Source organism: Alternaria atra, assembly GCF_907166805.1.
Source record: "Alternaria atra isolate CS162 genome assembly, contig: 32, whole genome shotgun sequence".
Taxonomy (NCBI): Eukaryota; Fungi; Ascomycota; class Dothideomycetes; order Pleosporales; family Pleosporaceae; genus Alternaria; species Alternaria atra.
Window position 1 is genome coordinate 1,148,815 of NW_025091331.1, and position 15,796 is coordinate 1,164,610.

At 50.6% G+C, this 15,796-nt stretch overlaps 5 protein-coding genes across 5 annotated transcripts; 2 read left to right on the forward strand and 3 right to left on the reverse strand.

Moving 5' to 3' along the window:
- Positions 1–1,553: 1,553 nt before the first annotated feature.
- ALTATR162_LOCUS10135 (uncharacterized protein) lies at positions 1,554–3,050 on the reverse strand (the record flags this gene model as incomplete). Its single annotated transcript, XM_043317771.1, has 5 exons — positions 1,554–2,099; positions 2,151–2,453; positions 2,508–2,618; positions 2,670–2,829; positions 2,887–3,050. 5 exons carry the CDS (start codon positions 3,048–3,050, stop codon positions 1,554–1,556), a joined length of 1,284 nt encoding a protein of 427 aa, XP_043173706.1.
- Positions 3,051–5,740: 2,690 nt separating this feature from the next.
- On the forward strand, positions 5,741–8,266 carry ALTATR162_LOCUS10136 (uncharacterized protein; the record flags this gene model as incomplete). Its single annotated transcript, XM_043317772.1, has 3 exons — positions 5,741–5,909; positions 5,972–7,771; positions 7,842–8,266. 3 exons carry the CDS (start codon positions 5,741–5,743, stop codon positions 8,264–8,266), a joined length of 2,394 nt encoding a protein of 797 aa, XP_043173707.1.
- Positions 8,267–8,471: 205 nt separating this feature from the next.
- Positions 8,472–9,752, reverse strand: ALTATR162_LOCUS10137 (uncharacterized protein; the record flags this gene model as incomplete). The annotated part of the gene is made up of 1 exon (XM_043317773.1): positions 8,472–9,752. The coding sequence occupies one exon, from the start codon at positions 9,750–9,752 to the stop codon at positions 8,472–8,474; it is 1,281 nt and encodes a 426-aa protein (XP_043173708.1).
- Positions 9,753–11,564: 1,812 nt separating this feature from the next.
- Positions 11,565–12,404, forward strand: ALTATR162_LOCUS10138 (uncharacterized protein; the record flags this gene model as incomplete). The annotated part of the gene is made up of 1 exon (XM_043317774.1): positions 11,565–12,404. The coding sequence occupies one exon, from the start codon at positions 11,565–11,567 to the stop codon at positions 12,402–12,404; it is 840 nt and encodes a 279-aa protein (XP_043173709.1).
- A 1,207-nt stretch (positions 12,405–13,611) lies between these two features.
- ALTATR162_LOCUS10139 (uncharacterized protein) lies at positions 13,612–15,787 on the reverse strand (the record flags this gene model as incomplete). Its single annotated transcript, XM_043317775.1, has 5 exons — positions 13,612–14,704; positions 14,831–14,977; positions 15,043–15,203; positions 15,265–15,495; positions 15,548–15,787. The coding sequence occupies 5 exons, from the start codon at positions 15,785–15,787 to the stop codon at positions 13,612–13,614; spliced, it is 1,872 nt and encodes a 623-aa protein (XP_043173710.1).
- Positions 15,788–15,796: the final 9 nt, after the last annotated feature.

Consider the following 15,796-nt stretch of genomic DNA (forward strand, 5'->3'; position numbering starts at 1 on the left):
TCTTCCCAAAGGGATATGGTGATAGATGGGATCCAGTTTCGATCAAGGCATAGTTCACAAGTGGGCTAGTCAGCATTACTTCCTTTCAAAGTCAGTACAACAATACTATGACAATCATATATATGGTGAGGGAGAACACACCTGCATTGAGATAGTCATACTCGGTTCCCTGACAAAGTTAGATAGGTTTGCCTTTCCATCGACACGTACTCGATCGCAATAGACAAGGTGAACAGCTCAAAAGCAGGATAAAAAAAATGAGGATATACTAATGACATACTGCCCAATAACAAATGCGTCAAGTCGGTTAAATGAAGGTCTTGACGTTTGGCGCGAGTCGTGAAGATACCTGGGTCGGCCAATCGTCTAATATCATTGTTCAGCGAATGCACACAACCTTCAATGATGAACATTATACGTACTGCCTACGTTGATACTATCTAAGGGAAGGAAGCGTCTCATACTTCGATGGACTCCCTTGCCATGGGTTTGGAAGATCGCTCTCAGCGATTTATATCCTCGGCCCCTCGACGACCAGACTCTCCCGAGCCCGCTTCAGAAGTCATTCTGCAGTCACCCCGAATGAGATAAGTGAGCGCTTATAATTCCATCCACGAGTTCTGGTTAAATTTAGGTGTAGTACAAGCTCACATCAAAGTATTCACGGCACTATTATTGTCGAAATCAGCCCCAAACGCAAGGGATACATATCTCCTCCACTCCGCCTTCCTCTCATACTATTCTGAGTCCTTTGAGAAACGGCTTCTTCTGAGCCCTTCCTTTTATCTCGAAGGTGTAAAAACAGAAGTCTTCGCGGTTCTTGTCGACTGGATGTACACGCAATAATTACCACAAGCTCCACAGTAGGATTGCATCCTCATAGCTCTATGCCTTTACTTTGCGGTTCAGTACCAGACACCCGCATCCCAAGATACAAATAGCAGTGCATTCGTCGACGAGGGTTTCACGATAGAAGTGACTCTATATAATCCCATTATCATCTACGCGTACACAAACATTAATGAAGAGACCGATGGCAATGACCTCTTGACGTGTCTTCGTATCAACCATCACTGCGACAGTTACAACACTACTGTTATGCGGCCGGATGATGAGACAACGAGGAAGATACCAAATAAGTTTTGGACGGCTTTGATGGATAAGTATGCAAGTATAACCATTGGTTATGTGAATGCTGACGTGGTCGAGACAAAGGAGCACCATAGGCACTTGAGTAAGGAGGCCTAAGATAGCTGTGAGGCATGTAGAGAGGTTATAGAGGGTAGCGAAATATAGGTGAATGCTTCGCGACGCATTACATAGACTTGAGTCACTCTGATGAGCAGGTGTCTAATTCAGATCTTGTCAATAGCTAGATATTGGTTCTCAACTAGCATATGGACTTGCAACGGAGTGAAGAAGTTGCGATAAGAAACTACAAAGCCGCCCCGGGTATCTTAATAGTACAGCAAGGTCGTTAAGCGTAAGTGGGCTACCGAATTGATAGCAAGAAAAGAAAAGATGCAAACCCAACGTGTAGCCTTGTGCAAATCTTAAACCAGAAGAGGATCTACATCGCAGTATTCAACCTGCTTCAGACCCATGAATCGCGTAAAGGGATATCGCGACACCTGTCTGGGCCACTCAACGTGGTGCCTCAGGTGACACGGTATATTCCAGTAAATCCCGTCGATCCAACCCAGCACGGCAGTCGGTGCATGCACACCCTCGAAGCCGACCCTCTCGAGGTAGAGTATGGGTGTAAGAATAGCTTGGATTGCGATGAAATGAGCGAGCAGAATCTGTGCAACGCTATTGTTGGGATCAATGAAGGCTTGGAACTCATCATGGGTCCATTGGGATGGTGTGTTATAGAGCATGACGAAGGTCGTATACGTCTCTACTGGACGATCATACGCATGACTAACTGTGCGTACTAGTATCTCCCAGTATGACCGCTCCCAGTCGGACATATTTATAGCTTTGACGAGGTTGAGAGACAACGCTGCCATGTCGAGATCATCGTGGTTAACGCAGGTAAGCGACGATGTTCCGATGCGATTTTGCATTGTCTGAATATGACCGTCGTCACGAAATGCCTAGAAATTGTCAGCATGAGCATTCATACCCTTAGAGACGACTGTGTTTACATTGAAGACTGAATCGTCTCTCAACGGCGTCTCGTCGCCTCCAATCAGGTTGCACCCACGGACCATCGTGAGGAATTCTGCCATGCCATCCTGCAAGTGGCTTGATTGGAAAGCAAGTGCTAGAGCTGCGGCCATCCTTGCATCTCGTTCGCAACTGGTCTTTGGAGGTGCTGAGAGCGCTTCGTTGAGTGACTTCACAGCCAGGATTCTATGCTGTATAGCCTGTTCTGCTACACCAGAATGCGTTACAGCATCTAGGTGCGATGCAGCTAGCGCCAAGATTGAGTGCATGAGGTACTCATACTACAATAGTCAGCACCTCACTCACCATTTGGAGGTGTGAAGCAAAACACATACGTTATGTGCGAAGCCAGGAATCGTCGTGATCCAGATCTTGTCGGCTCCAACGGGGAGATGCGGGTAGGCAGTTATAAGAAAATGATGAAATAGACGCATATCCGCCATAGACTTTGATGGTTAGTTGTTGTGGCGTTGAATGTAAGCCTGAAGTACACTCACGAAAACGCCTGGCGTTGATCGTAGGTTGCCTACCTCCTGAGTATGTGGCAAAGTAGGAGGGCGCTGCATCGCTTGTATAATGTTTGCTGGATACTCGCATTGCAGCCCCGCCTTTATACAATGATTGCACTCAGGATGTCTTTCGTTACATTTAATCCTTCTATGCTAAGGTTAGAACATACGTGCGACACTCGCGCTTGACTAGCTTCAACAGTACCTTTTCTTGCAGTTAAAACAACCACGGCGTGACTTGGTATGTCCCTTCCTTGGAATTGGTCTGCGAGGCAATGGTCGCGCGCTCCCATTTCCACCATCGGAAAAGGTTGGCGAGTCACTCGAAGAGCTTTCGACCACACTGCCGCGATCCCGTGGAGACGGCATTGATAGTAAATGTACTAGAGGTACGAGAAGGATTCAGCATGTGCAATCCGCGGGTACGCTTCCCCTGTGGCGATATATACTCTGCTGTACGTGGTATGCAATGACCCGTAGGATGTGGACCATGAGCTTTGGGGGCTTAGACCGGGAGCGACCCCGCGGGTGTGGGTGATTCATGTTAATCAGGGGACGCCAGTTGTACGGCTGAGCGGTGGCTGGCTTACAGCACTATACTGTAAAACAAACAGCTCCGACTAATAGGATTACGATTTCGCTTGGGATCTCGATGATTGATGCCCCGAAAGGGTCTAGCATGCTGGAGCTCCAGATGTCTCCGGTTACTAGCTCGCTCACCGGTATGCGGCCATACCGTTAGATGGCTTTTGGTAGCTCTGATGGCTGTGCGACTATCATGCGTCAACCTGCAGAGCATCTATGCCTTGCAACAACTGCAGGCATACTTGCGAGCGCAAATCATGCATCGGGAACCATTTCCCTTCAGACATCTTCTCGGCTCCGTCGCAACGGTGTCGCGGCACTACCAAACAACGATATCCTGGAACGGCCGGCCTTTGCTGTTGCCTGCGGCTGTTTGACAGACTATTTTTACATTATGGGATGGAGACAAGCATCTCCAAGAAGAAGATGTGCGTGATAGGTTGGCTTGACACTGGCGGCGTCCAAAAGACCAGTTGTTGGAAGGGCGCGGAGATGCACATGGCGTCGCCTTGACTCACCCAGAGAATTTGTACTAAAAAACTTGTTACATCACATCGTCTGAAATAGGTGTATGCAGCTCCCACTATTATTAACATAGTGGCCGCGGTGGTCGAAGAGGCGGACTGCGAGGTCATGCGAAGGGTCCGTGAGAGACCAATGAAACGCTTTCGACCGACCGAGGCTGGAAGATTCGCGTAACCTTGCAGTCTCAAGCAGGCGAGGGGTATCAGGCACAAATGATGTTCAGGCAGCGAAGAAAACGATGAGTGGTCTCGACCTAATCGCAGAGCGGAGAGTGTAATGCCAAGGCGCTATAAAGTGACCATCCTGGCGGCCGTGTTCCAAGGTTCCTCCCGACTGCCGTCACCACCGTGCTCCTCACATGGTTCAGCCTTACGATACCTCAATTCACGTCACGAGACATTGCATCCTCCACGCTCACAGTGAAGCATGGGGGTTCTCGAAATCACCCAACTGCGTCTCAGGAGGGTTGCGGTAGACAATCCAGCACTGATTCAGAGCCTGTCAGCCGTACGAGAGAAACTGCACACAAATTCACAGTTCTATAACTGCATCGAGGACCCCACGTTGATATATATTTTGGGCATATGGCCAAATTTGGAAGCGCACCTCGAATTTCTGGACTCTCCAATGCGGGATGAGGTTCTCGGCCCCCAAGAAGACATGCTCGAATTCTGTTGGACGGTCCATGTTGAACTAGATGGTATGCACTTACTTCCATTGGGTGCACCAATCTTAGCCATGGAAAGACTCCTTTTCAAGCACGAGTGCGTCGAGAGTTTTGAAACTGCTGTCACAAAATATGCGCAACTGCTTCAAGGCAGCCATGCGTTCAGAATAATACATGGCTGGCGGTGCGATACTGCACATGGAACCCATGAGGCGCTCGTATTTACTGGATGGGAGACTGCGCAGACTCATGTCACTCTCACTGCAAGTTTAGATGACGGCGGCGACGACGACGACGACGACGACGACACCACCGCGTTGCACGAACGGGCCGAGACAGTGCAAATCATACATGCCAGAAACCTGGAGCGGAAATATCATTAAAATAAAGACTGTGGGCTGATCCACCTCCTTCTCAAATTTAAGTCCGGTTTACCGCAGCCCGAGTGGAAAGGAAACTTCAAGGTTATGTTTGGATGAAAGCACACGTGCGCCTGTTGTTTCCACAAAGATCCCGGAAGGACGTCGAAGAAACTGCCCTGCGCAAAAAATTCAGTCCATTGAGATTCACCAATACAATGCCTAATAAGCTCCTAGGCTTTATACGACTAAAGCCACCCGGCACTGTGTATGTGCATATCCACCGGGACATTCTTACCTCTGTCGGCGGTTTCCATTTCGGGACAATGGCCTCGGGCTCGATGCACCATCAACGCGATCCTTGCACGTTTTCTGCATTGCGGCATAGGTGTCATGCTTGGGTCACAAGTTGCACAGCATTACAAGAAACCGGTTGTAGGGGTAAGCAGCGCTGGGCGTGTCCTTGGCCTGCGACAAGACGGGACGCTACGGCAAGACAGCTGTGCAGGGCTGAACTTCAACTCGGAGCTTCAACGTCACCTCATCATGCTCGCGCTTCGAAGCCACCGACGATGATCAACAGATGCTACGATGCAGGTGGATTCAAGGTTACAGTACCAGACGGCCGGTTACTTTACCCCGCAATACACCCCACTCGGGCAGGGAGGAACCACCAACGTCCCAACACAAGTAACCTTGCTATGATGATACTTGTAGACACTTAAGAGCGACAGTGCCGGTATATGTCGCAAGTTTTGTTCGTTACGTACCCGCTCTATTCGACTTCCAAACCGTAGACGCGATTACGCTCACCCCCAGCCTGATCACAGGGCATCAAGATTGGAACCACTTAGCAAGATATACACTTTTCTAGTTTGATACAAATGTATGGGCGGTCACGAAAACCAAGCCCATTCTTCAATATGAAAACTCTAGTTCATTGTATCTGGACGTTCACATATTTCGTAACGCAGTCGACAGCAGAAATACAGGCGAACCAGACCGAAGGCTCGGATCCGTTGCGATGGGTTGACCCGTTAATTGGTAGTAGGGATGGTGGAAATGTCTTTGCAGGCGCAACGTTACCATATGGTATGGCAAAAGGTAGATAACATGAGTTGAATACCAGTAGCAAATGCTAAAAAACAGCGTAGCTGTTGCGGATGTGGATGGTGAAAATACCGGGGGATTCTCCACGGACGGCAGCAACATCACTGGCTTCTCGGCTTTGCATGACTCTGGGACTGGAGGAAACCCAAGCTTAGGCAACTTCCCTATCTTTCCCCAGATCTGCTCGGGCGATGACATCAACACATGCAAGTTCCCAATTGCAGCGCGTGCAACTCATTACCGAAACGATTCAATCGAAGCACGACCAGGCTACTTTGGCGTGACACTGGAAAACGGCATACACGCTGATATGACTGTCGCAGAACATACTGCGCTCTTTCGCTTCAAATTTTCAGCGACATCCACTGGAAATGGGAGTAACGATCCGCTCATAACGCTTGACCTGACCGACCTATGGGCGAGTCGGCAGAACGCCTCGATTACCGTAGAGGCAGATGAAGGTCAGCAGTCGGGCAGGATGAAAGGAAATGCCACCTTTCTGCCCAGCTTCGGAGCCGGGTCTTACATAGCTTATTTTTGCCTGGATATCTCTGGAGGATTCGTCAAAGACTCCGGGGTGTGGGTCAACGACAGAGCTGGTGAACAACCAAAGGAGCTTTATGTCACGCGCGGGTTCAACAATTTCTACGTCCAAGCTGGTGGCTTCATACGCTTCAAAGGCCCACTCTCTGGACCATTACTTGCGCGGATGGGATTGAGCTTCCTCAGTACTGATCAGGCTTGCCAAAGTGCTGGGAGTGAAATACCAAAGCCCGATCTCGACTTTGACACACTCGTCAAATCAGCCGAAAAAGTATGGCGTGAGAAACTTGCTCCAATAACCATCGAACCTGGTGATGTGGAAGATGACATACAAGCCGGTTTCTGGAGCGCTGTCTACCGTACTATGGTATCTCCCCAGAACTATACCGGCGAGAACCCACACTGGCAAAGTGATGAGCCATACTTTGATAGTTTCTACTGTCTCTGGGATATGTGGCGCGTGCAGCTACCTTTTCTCACCGTCTTAGAGCCATCAATGATGTCCAGTTTAGTACAGAGTCTCCTCGACACATACAAGCACCGAGGCTGGTTACCAGACTGCATGATGAGCACCTGTAAAGGTTGGACACAAGGCGGTTCCAACGCCGATAACGTCCTAGTCGATGCCTATGTCAAGAATATCACTAGTATAGACTGGGAACTTGCCTACGAAGCCATCGTCAACGATGCGGAAAACGAGCCTTTGGAATGGAGCAAGGAGGGTCGTGGGGGTCTAGCCAGCTGGAAATCCTTGAATTATATCCCGGTTTCTGACTTTGATCCTCACGGCTTTGGCACAAACTCAAGAAGTATATCTCGATCCCTAGAATATGCTTACAACGACTTTAATCTCGCCACCCTGGCACATGGCCTTGGTAAAGATACAACTGCGAAATACCTTTCTCGCGCAACGAACTGGCGAAACCTCTTCAAACCTGATCAAATCTCTTCAATCAATGGTACCGAAACGGGCTTTACGGGCTTCTTTCAGCCGAAGAATCTAAACGGAACGTGGGGTTCCCAAGACCCCATTGCCTGCAGTCCGTTGGCTGGCTTCTGTTCGCTGACATCCAATCCTTCTGAGACGTTTGAAAGCAGTGTGTGGGAATACATGTTTTTCGTACCGCATGATGTCAGGGGGATCATCGAGTTGCTCGGTGGCGATGAGACGTTCCAGCGCAGATTGGATTTCTTCCACACGAGTGGTCTAGCAGATATCGGGAACGAGCCGGTCTTTCTCACCGTATACCTATCGCACTTTGCAGGAAGGCCAGCGCTTAGTGCTGAAAGGGCGCATTACTGTAGGTCTCTACTGCATGAAGGAACAAAGATGTATGAGGTGGTGGATATAGCTGCTAATGTCAAACACAGATATCCCTTCACAGTTCAACGCCACACCCGGCGGACTTCCAGGCAACGATGATTCTGGTAGCATGGCATCATTCACGCTCTTCAGCATGCTTGGTCTCTTTCCAAATCCAGGCCAGAATGTCTATTTCATCATTCCACCTTTTTTCCCTTCAGTATCCATTACCAATAAGCTTACTAACGCTACTGCTACTATCCGAAACACCAATTTTGACAAGGAGTACAAGAACATTTACATACAGAGCGCTAAGCTGAATGGTGAGATGTATACAAAGAATTGGATTGGACATGAGTTCTTCACACAGGGATGGACGTTGGAGCTCGTGCTGGGAGATACGGAGAGTGATTGGGGTACAAAGAGGGAAGATAGGCCGCCTAGTATGTCCGATGGGCAAGGAGAGATGGACCTGAGGTTGAGGATGGTGTAGTAAGAGAAGTTGATTGGATGGACTTGACAGATTATTAGTTAATAACTGGGGCAGAAGATGGAAGAGCTGATGTAGTAAGCTAAAGCTACGTCGTTGCTTAGTATAGGGTAAAGCCAGCAATTTCATCATGTTAGAAATCCATCTCTCGTGCCTTCACGAACTTCCATAGTGCGAGCATATTCATTGATTGTCCGAATGATCGTAATCAGAACAAAGCTTTTGAAGCAACGCTTAATAGCCATGCGGCGTCTTGCCAACCACCGACCTCTTCATTAGCCGTCGTACGTTGAGAGCCCCCAGTTGTTGGCCTGCTCTCTGTGTCTGTAATCGTCGCATCGCTTTGTCCGCGCAGAGCTGACGCAGCGATGACGGCTTCTCGTTCGAGTTTGCGTCGCTTGGCTTCGACCTCGCGGCGTAGCTTCAGCTCCTCCGTTGTGAGATTGTCTAGTCGCAAGCTCCTATCGTCTTCCACGTCTTCCTCGTCAGACCCTTCTCTGTCTTCGTCGACAGAGAACAGTGTCCATCCGATGAGACGATCCATCCAGCCTCCAAGGCCGAAACCGCGCTCGCGCGCCAGACGAGCGACTTCTTCTTCGTCACCATCACTTTCTTCATCTGCTTCTATAAAGTCAGGCTCGATGAAGCGTTCATCTAGCTCCAAGATCTCGAGGCTAGCTCTTCCTGATTGCGGTTTCGATCCCCCAGACATCATTAGATCCACTCGACTACCCACTCTACTACCTCGTCGACTCTGTCGTGCGCTGGGTACGCGAGAGCCTACGCGACTGGGGATGCGACTCCCCGCTCTAGACATGCGCGGCGAGAAGAAGATAGGGTAGTCCGCGTCACCAATGTGTTCACCGGAGAGTAGAGCCATACGTCGATCCTCATGCGAAGGATGTTGTTCGTATTCGTCACCCTGTCCGACTAGACTGGTCGAGCTCTCTCGCCTCACAAGCCAACCCTGACCCTTGCTATCCCTCGTCTCGCCAGCGATTGCCAAGCCAGCGCGGTGCAGCCACTCTTCATTTGACTCTCTGGTGTGGTGTTTCACAAGCGGGGAGTGTAGAGGTAGAGGTGCCGTGCCTTTCCGTGTATGATGCTTCTTCGCCCCGGTATCTACGCCTAGTACGTCGTCTGCAAAGCTAACACCCGGATGCAAAACACTTGTACTCTTTGCTTTTGGTATGTCGCCTACTTCGCGAACCTCGGAATGGGGATTGACAAAATAGCTCTCATACGCGTACGCTTTCTTTGGACGCTGCCGCGAACTACTGCGGCTCTGGCTGAGACTCAAAACGCCCGGTGTTGCCGGCGCCGACTTTTGTGCGATGTACGATGTTCGAGGGGTTCGCGTCCCTTGTTCGTCGGGTGAAGGCGGTACGGATGCATCAAGAGGGTATTTGGCGCTGAGCGGGGCTATGGAGAGGTTGCAGAGGTTCGGATAGGAGCGACGTGAGCGTGAGGCTGAGCGCGTCGGCTCCATTTTGCTAAATTGGAGAGTAAAGGAATGAAGAGGTGTTCTGAGATTTTGGAAAAGTCACGATGTTTACCGTGTTTGGTGGAGTGACCGAGGTTCGACGGCCTGACACGCAGACTCCGGGGAAGAGAGGCTTAGCCTTTTATGGTTAGCGGACGATCACAAGGGTTTTCACGTGAAAGTGGTGAGATGCAATATTGGACTTGGAAAGAACGACCCTAAGACCAAGCTGCGATCTGAGGCAACCGTCCAAGGTTGATCTCCAGGACAATGGACATGTCCGTGAAATGTCGTGCAGTCGTAGTAGGGCTTCCTCGACACTTTTCTGACACGTTCCACAGCGCGTCCAGGCCCCAAGGTTGCTGGGATGCAAGCAATAGGAAACGAGCCCAGCACGTGGAATAGTAAGAAGTCGGATTTGGCGGATAAGACTGTTAGCACAATGATGGCATAGAAGCAGGGCAAAGGCAAATTCTGATGTTGTTGCATTCGGGTAGTCGGTTTGCTTTGTGGGCGAGCAGCCTACTAAGCTTCGCCAACTAGCATTTGCCGCGTGCAGTAATGCTTTGACGCGCTTACTGAGTTGTTCGCGTCTCTTCTGTGCCGATTCTTCCGTCGAGTTCTTGAGAAGATTTCTTGGTTCACCCAAGGATCAAGGATCAAGGACCCACCGGTCCATATCGTACGAGTGGAGCGATGACGGAGTCAACGGGGTTAGAAAGGGTATCAAACCTGTCGCTGAGGCTCGGGATCGAGACGGTGTTGAGACGCGCCGTCCAAGTCCGAACTATGCGACGGACGGCGGGGCGGTCGCCTTGGAACAAAAGCGAAGCATGCCCAGGTGCTACTGGCGCTTGTCTTGTCATGTCATGCCTTGGTGAATGACGGCAAGCACAAGACAAGTGCGGGGTTTGGGCTTTGTTTGCTGGCTTCAGGAGTTGAGACTAGCACACAGCCAACGCACTTCTATCCATGAATTATATCCTCTGCGTTCCTGCATGTAAAAAGTACTGTTGGGAAGGTGCGGCCAGTGACGTACGGAGCTTGGCGGACCCTGACATTCGTCGACCAGGCAAGCGGATTTATTCCGACGCATCTTACTCGCAGTGAAAGGTGCGCTAGGGCGACCCGATTTCTTCCACTGTCCACAACACCAGCCTTCATTATAATCACACTACTTCTCACACCCCGCGAACTACGGCTGACGTCCCTTCGCTACCGCCCCGAGTTGTCGACACACAAATATCCGCCTACTGCCCACACCACCTCACCCATAGTACACACCCTTACTATTCAACCACAATGAACCTCGCCGCCTCTTCGCATCAACGCAAGACGCTCTCAACATGTGTCCTGTAACCAGCCGGTAACAGCGAAGTAAGTTTCTACTCCTCCATTCAAGCTGCACGTGTTGGCCCATCGCTATGTGAATTGCCACATTTCCAAAGCGTGCCCTTCCATTCGCCGCTGTGCACACGACCGCCGGATGCTTGGTTCACAGCGCGACTGCCCACGGATCGACCTCAAAACCAGCAAATTGCCGTACTATGATTTGACTAACAGAGAAAAGGCTGCCCACGTCGGCTTCTGCCCCCGTGTCTCTTGTCTTCGAAGGACTTTTCCATCTAAGACACCCACACCTTCAACGCACACAAGGGCACTCGACAGGGCCTACCGCCGAGCATTCCCGTACTACAGCGACCGGCACTGTCAACGTTACGCGACAACTTGTCCAGGTACAATACAAGCAGAGCTTGTACATATACGCTTAATACCCTCCTTACATACTCGGGTTTGAAGCTCTGCAGCGCTTCCAACATGTCCCTACCAAACGGAGACTCCGCGACGTCTGCTAGCCAGGACCAAAACGCTCAGGAAAGCGTATTCCAGAGGATCAGGGAATTCGTTGCTTCTCTCGGGCTCGCTGCAAGCGACGGACTTATCCAGCATGCTGGCGAGACCAAGCACGAGGACTTGAAGGTCATCGTGGATCCCCAAAACCACGAGTGCTCTGTGACCTGCACAGCAGGGTCTCATGGCACTCTCACACCAGCCGGCTCCATTCGTTCGGTTCCTGATCGCCTACAATCCCTGATTCCTCCCTCCAACTACGGTGCCGTTCTTCCTGGTTGCATCTACCGCAGCAGTTATCCCCAGGAGAAGAACTACGGATTCCTGAAGGATGTTGGAATCAAGACCATTCTAACTCTGGTCCCAGAGCCACTCTCACCAGAGTACCAGAGCTTCATGAAGGAGGCTGGTATACAGCACTTCCACGCCCACATCAAGGCCAACAAGGGCGAAGTTCGCGTCGAATCGTGCGAAATGTCACGAGCTCTACGTCTGGTTATGGATCGCACCAACCACCCGATCCTCGTCCATTGCAACAAGGGCAAGCACCGCACAGGATGCACCATTGCCTGCTTTCGAAGGATCCTCGGAGTCGACCCCGAGACGATTCGCGAGGAGTACCATACCTATGCTGGTGTAAAGGCTCGCTTCCTCGATGAGGTATTCTTCGAAAACTTCGACCTCAACTTGGTCATGTGGATAGCCCGCCAGGAGGGCTGGGTTGCGCCTGCAATCGATGTTGCACCGCCCACACCCCCGGCTTCAGTCACTTCAAGCGCCAGCGCAAAGGTCGTCGCTCTCGCATGATACTTTCCTTGATCATATCGCATTTTCCGGCGTTCCAAAAGGGTCTTTGGGGCAAGTCGGATCACATATCGGCTAATGTTGAGGTTTCAGCGCGGCGTTCCAGGCTCAAGAGGCATATCACCACCAACAAGCATCGAGTAAAGGATTATGGCGTTTGACTCAAAACATTATTAATTAGAGGACCAGAAGATGGCTTCTACATCTCCAAGTGAGATCTGTTTCTTTGGTCTGTATCGGGACTGTCTTTTTGCTTTTTGAACTCTATTTGTTCCTGTTGGTATCGGTAGAGGCGAGAAACCGCCAGATAAAAAAGAACGGTTATTTCCTATGTTCCCTAAGAAGTAATACATCTCACACTGTGAAGCCTCGAAGCGAAAGCTCCAATCGATTCATCGAGACTTTTCCTGATCCCCGTCTCGCTACCATGAAATCTGTTATGCCCAGTGTGTTTTCTTTTTCTTCCCTATCTCCAGCGACTATCTCGGTACCACCGGAACCCGTATGCCCAGTGGTATTTCTTTTTTTTTTCTCTAAATGTCGAGGGTGCTCGGGTCCCCGCTTAGCACTAACACATTTCTTCTTTCCAACAACCTTTCCCAAAAACCCTCCGAAATTCCAGACCCCAGCCCGGCCCTGACGATCATGGGATTCTAGATCTATGTACCTGACAATGACCTGCCAGATATGAGGACCCGGTATGCTGGGATCAAGGGTGAAATTGAAGCTTTTGGATATGCAGGGTTGATGAGGTCACCGTCTGGACGCTAGGAGGAATACTAACAGCATTGTTTGTGGATGCGTATATTTATTACAACGTCTTTGTATCGATACGGGTCTGGGGTTCCACTGTTCAAGTTGGCGACGAAAGTTAAGATGGTTGATGGTTTGGTATCTAGTAATGGGGGGTTTTTATGTTCAAGTACACAGCACTCGCGCCGAAGAATGGTATTGATCGGCCCTTTTTGCTCTTCCAACAAACTAATTACTGGAGAGTGAGAGATGAGGTGGTCATTCTCGGGTAGTGAAAACAACTAAGACTTTTTTTCAGAGAGAGATGGGAATGAGAGTACGTTTGACTCTATGTTGCATCTAGAACAGCGATTATGTGAGAATCTATCATCTGGTCACCCTCTGAATCCTACTACTATGATGGTTACTATATTACAGTATTGTACGAAACATACAGAAATACTGTTCAAGATGCACCTCACACACCATCCAAGCACCAAACGACCACATCACCAGTCCTCCTCGAATCATCATGGAAGTGGCTGTTGAACCCCCTCCAACACTCCTGATACCGAGTCCCCTCCAGATACTCCTTCAGTGTTCCTTCGAGCTGTTCAAAGAAAACGAGGTTTTGCGGCCACTCACGCCGGTACTTGCGTTTGAACTTTGGATCCTGGCGCATCCAATGCTGGCCTGATCTACTTCCACTTGCCTTGATCGTCTGCACATCTTCCATATTGCCTCTGAGCCAGGCCACCGGACCAGGTTTGATGTAGAACTCATCCGCCTCGTCGAGATAGGTCGAGCGCTCGGAGAGAGATATGTCGATGGGTGGTTCGCAGGTCAAAGCCCATGCGGATATTTCAGGGTAGATGAGGTGGGAGCGCCAGGGTGTGGAGTGGCAGGGCATGAGGAAGCCGACTGTTGTATTGGACACGGCAGGACTGTTGCTACCGGTACTGCTACGAGTGTCTAATAGGCTGTTACGCGTTTCATGTTTATGGCGGAGATAGGCGAGTACGTCAATGACTCCACGCTGATGGACCTGAGACGCATAGCCAGCAAGTATGATATTTGCAATTAGAAGAAACAGGATAACTGTTTTGTGCCATAGTGCGGCACGGGGAGGTAGGAACTTGCTGAGTGGCCTGGCGGAAATAATGTGGAGGAAAGGTAGGACCGGGTAGAGAAAGCGGACTTCCTTGTGCGATATCAAACTTAGCGTAACAGTCATGGCAATCACCGTCCATGATAGACGGGCAAGAATCCGACCGCCAGTAACATCTTCACTTGAAGAAGCTGCTGTATTACCCGGTCTATCGTTTTCGGCCGAGCCAAGTGGCTCTGGCTCTGGGCCCTGCAACGACTGCCATAAGCCGATGGCGGCAAACGGCAACGATGTCGTGAGGAGCAACGGCAAACCTTCGGTGAAATAATAGTCGCCTCGGTTCCTCCCGTAGAAGACGGCTAACGACTGGGCGATATTGAAATAGAGAAATCTAAGCGGCGGAAGAGTCCAGACCCTGTAGTAGAGCCGATCGGTCGCGACTGAGCATACCAGGACGGCGGAGCTAGCGTCGTCAGTTGGATACTGGTCTGATGACCTCCGGGGATGCAGAGAACGCAAACCCGACAATGGATCTTTGCACTATGGGGACGAGAAACGTGCAGCGGATGCAAGGAGAGCGAAAGCTTACCCGCAAATCAGGATTTCACGGGCCAACACATAGCGTAGCCGCTGTGAGGCTTGCCATAAGGTTGGGATGGATACGAACAGCCAGATGAGAGCATTGGTGGGCCGGAGAATACACGCAAGCGCTGCCAGCAGTAGTGACAGGCGCAACCTGCAGGAGCATGAGTCTAAAGTGGCGGGCGAGCAGACGTAGGGTGTTTTGATTTCACGACTTACTCTGGGAGGGAGCCGAGGTCCTGGTGTGCAATATGCGTTTTACCCTTACCCTGCCAAGGCCAATAGTAAATAGCGACAGAAGTGATGGTAGTCTCAAGACAATTGGAAAGTGTCCGAGTTGCGCAGAACCACTGCCATGGGCTGCAGACAGACAACGCAAGCTAGAAGTAGGTAGAATCAATCATCAGACATTGCTGCATCATAGTTACGGGAGTCACGTACAGTAGTAAGGGCAGTGCGACTGCCACGACCGTAAACCTTTTCGGCAAGTTTCCATGTGTAGCAATCAAGCAAGGCTGCAAAGACTGCTTGGATAACTTTCGGGGCAGCTAAGAGTAGTTCGGCTTTAGCAGGCAAGCTCAAGCCACAGAGGTCAGCGAGATGTGCCGCGACTCGATAGACGGCTGCGAATAGCGCTGGATGCAGGGACGACCTCAATTGGGATCTCCACTCCTGCCCATGGTGAGCTAACTGGTGATGATGGAGCATTTGAAAGGGAATTTACCCAAGTGATCCAGGCATTGCTGTCAGGGCCAAAAGTCAGCTGCCATGCAGGCTCGAGGGACTGGAAGAACTCGTCGGGCTGGAAAAAGGAGCGCAGAGTTAGTGCGTTCACGATGCGGAAGGCAAGCAGCAAGGCGAAGATGCCTAGCGTCGAGTCACGATAGCTGTTGGACTGCGCTCGTGGTGGAGCACCAGTCCCGCTCGGATTCGTGTCCCTCGCAGCGTCGGCGCGGGTCGGCATTGGATAATA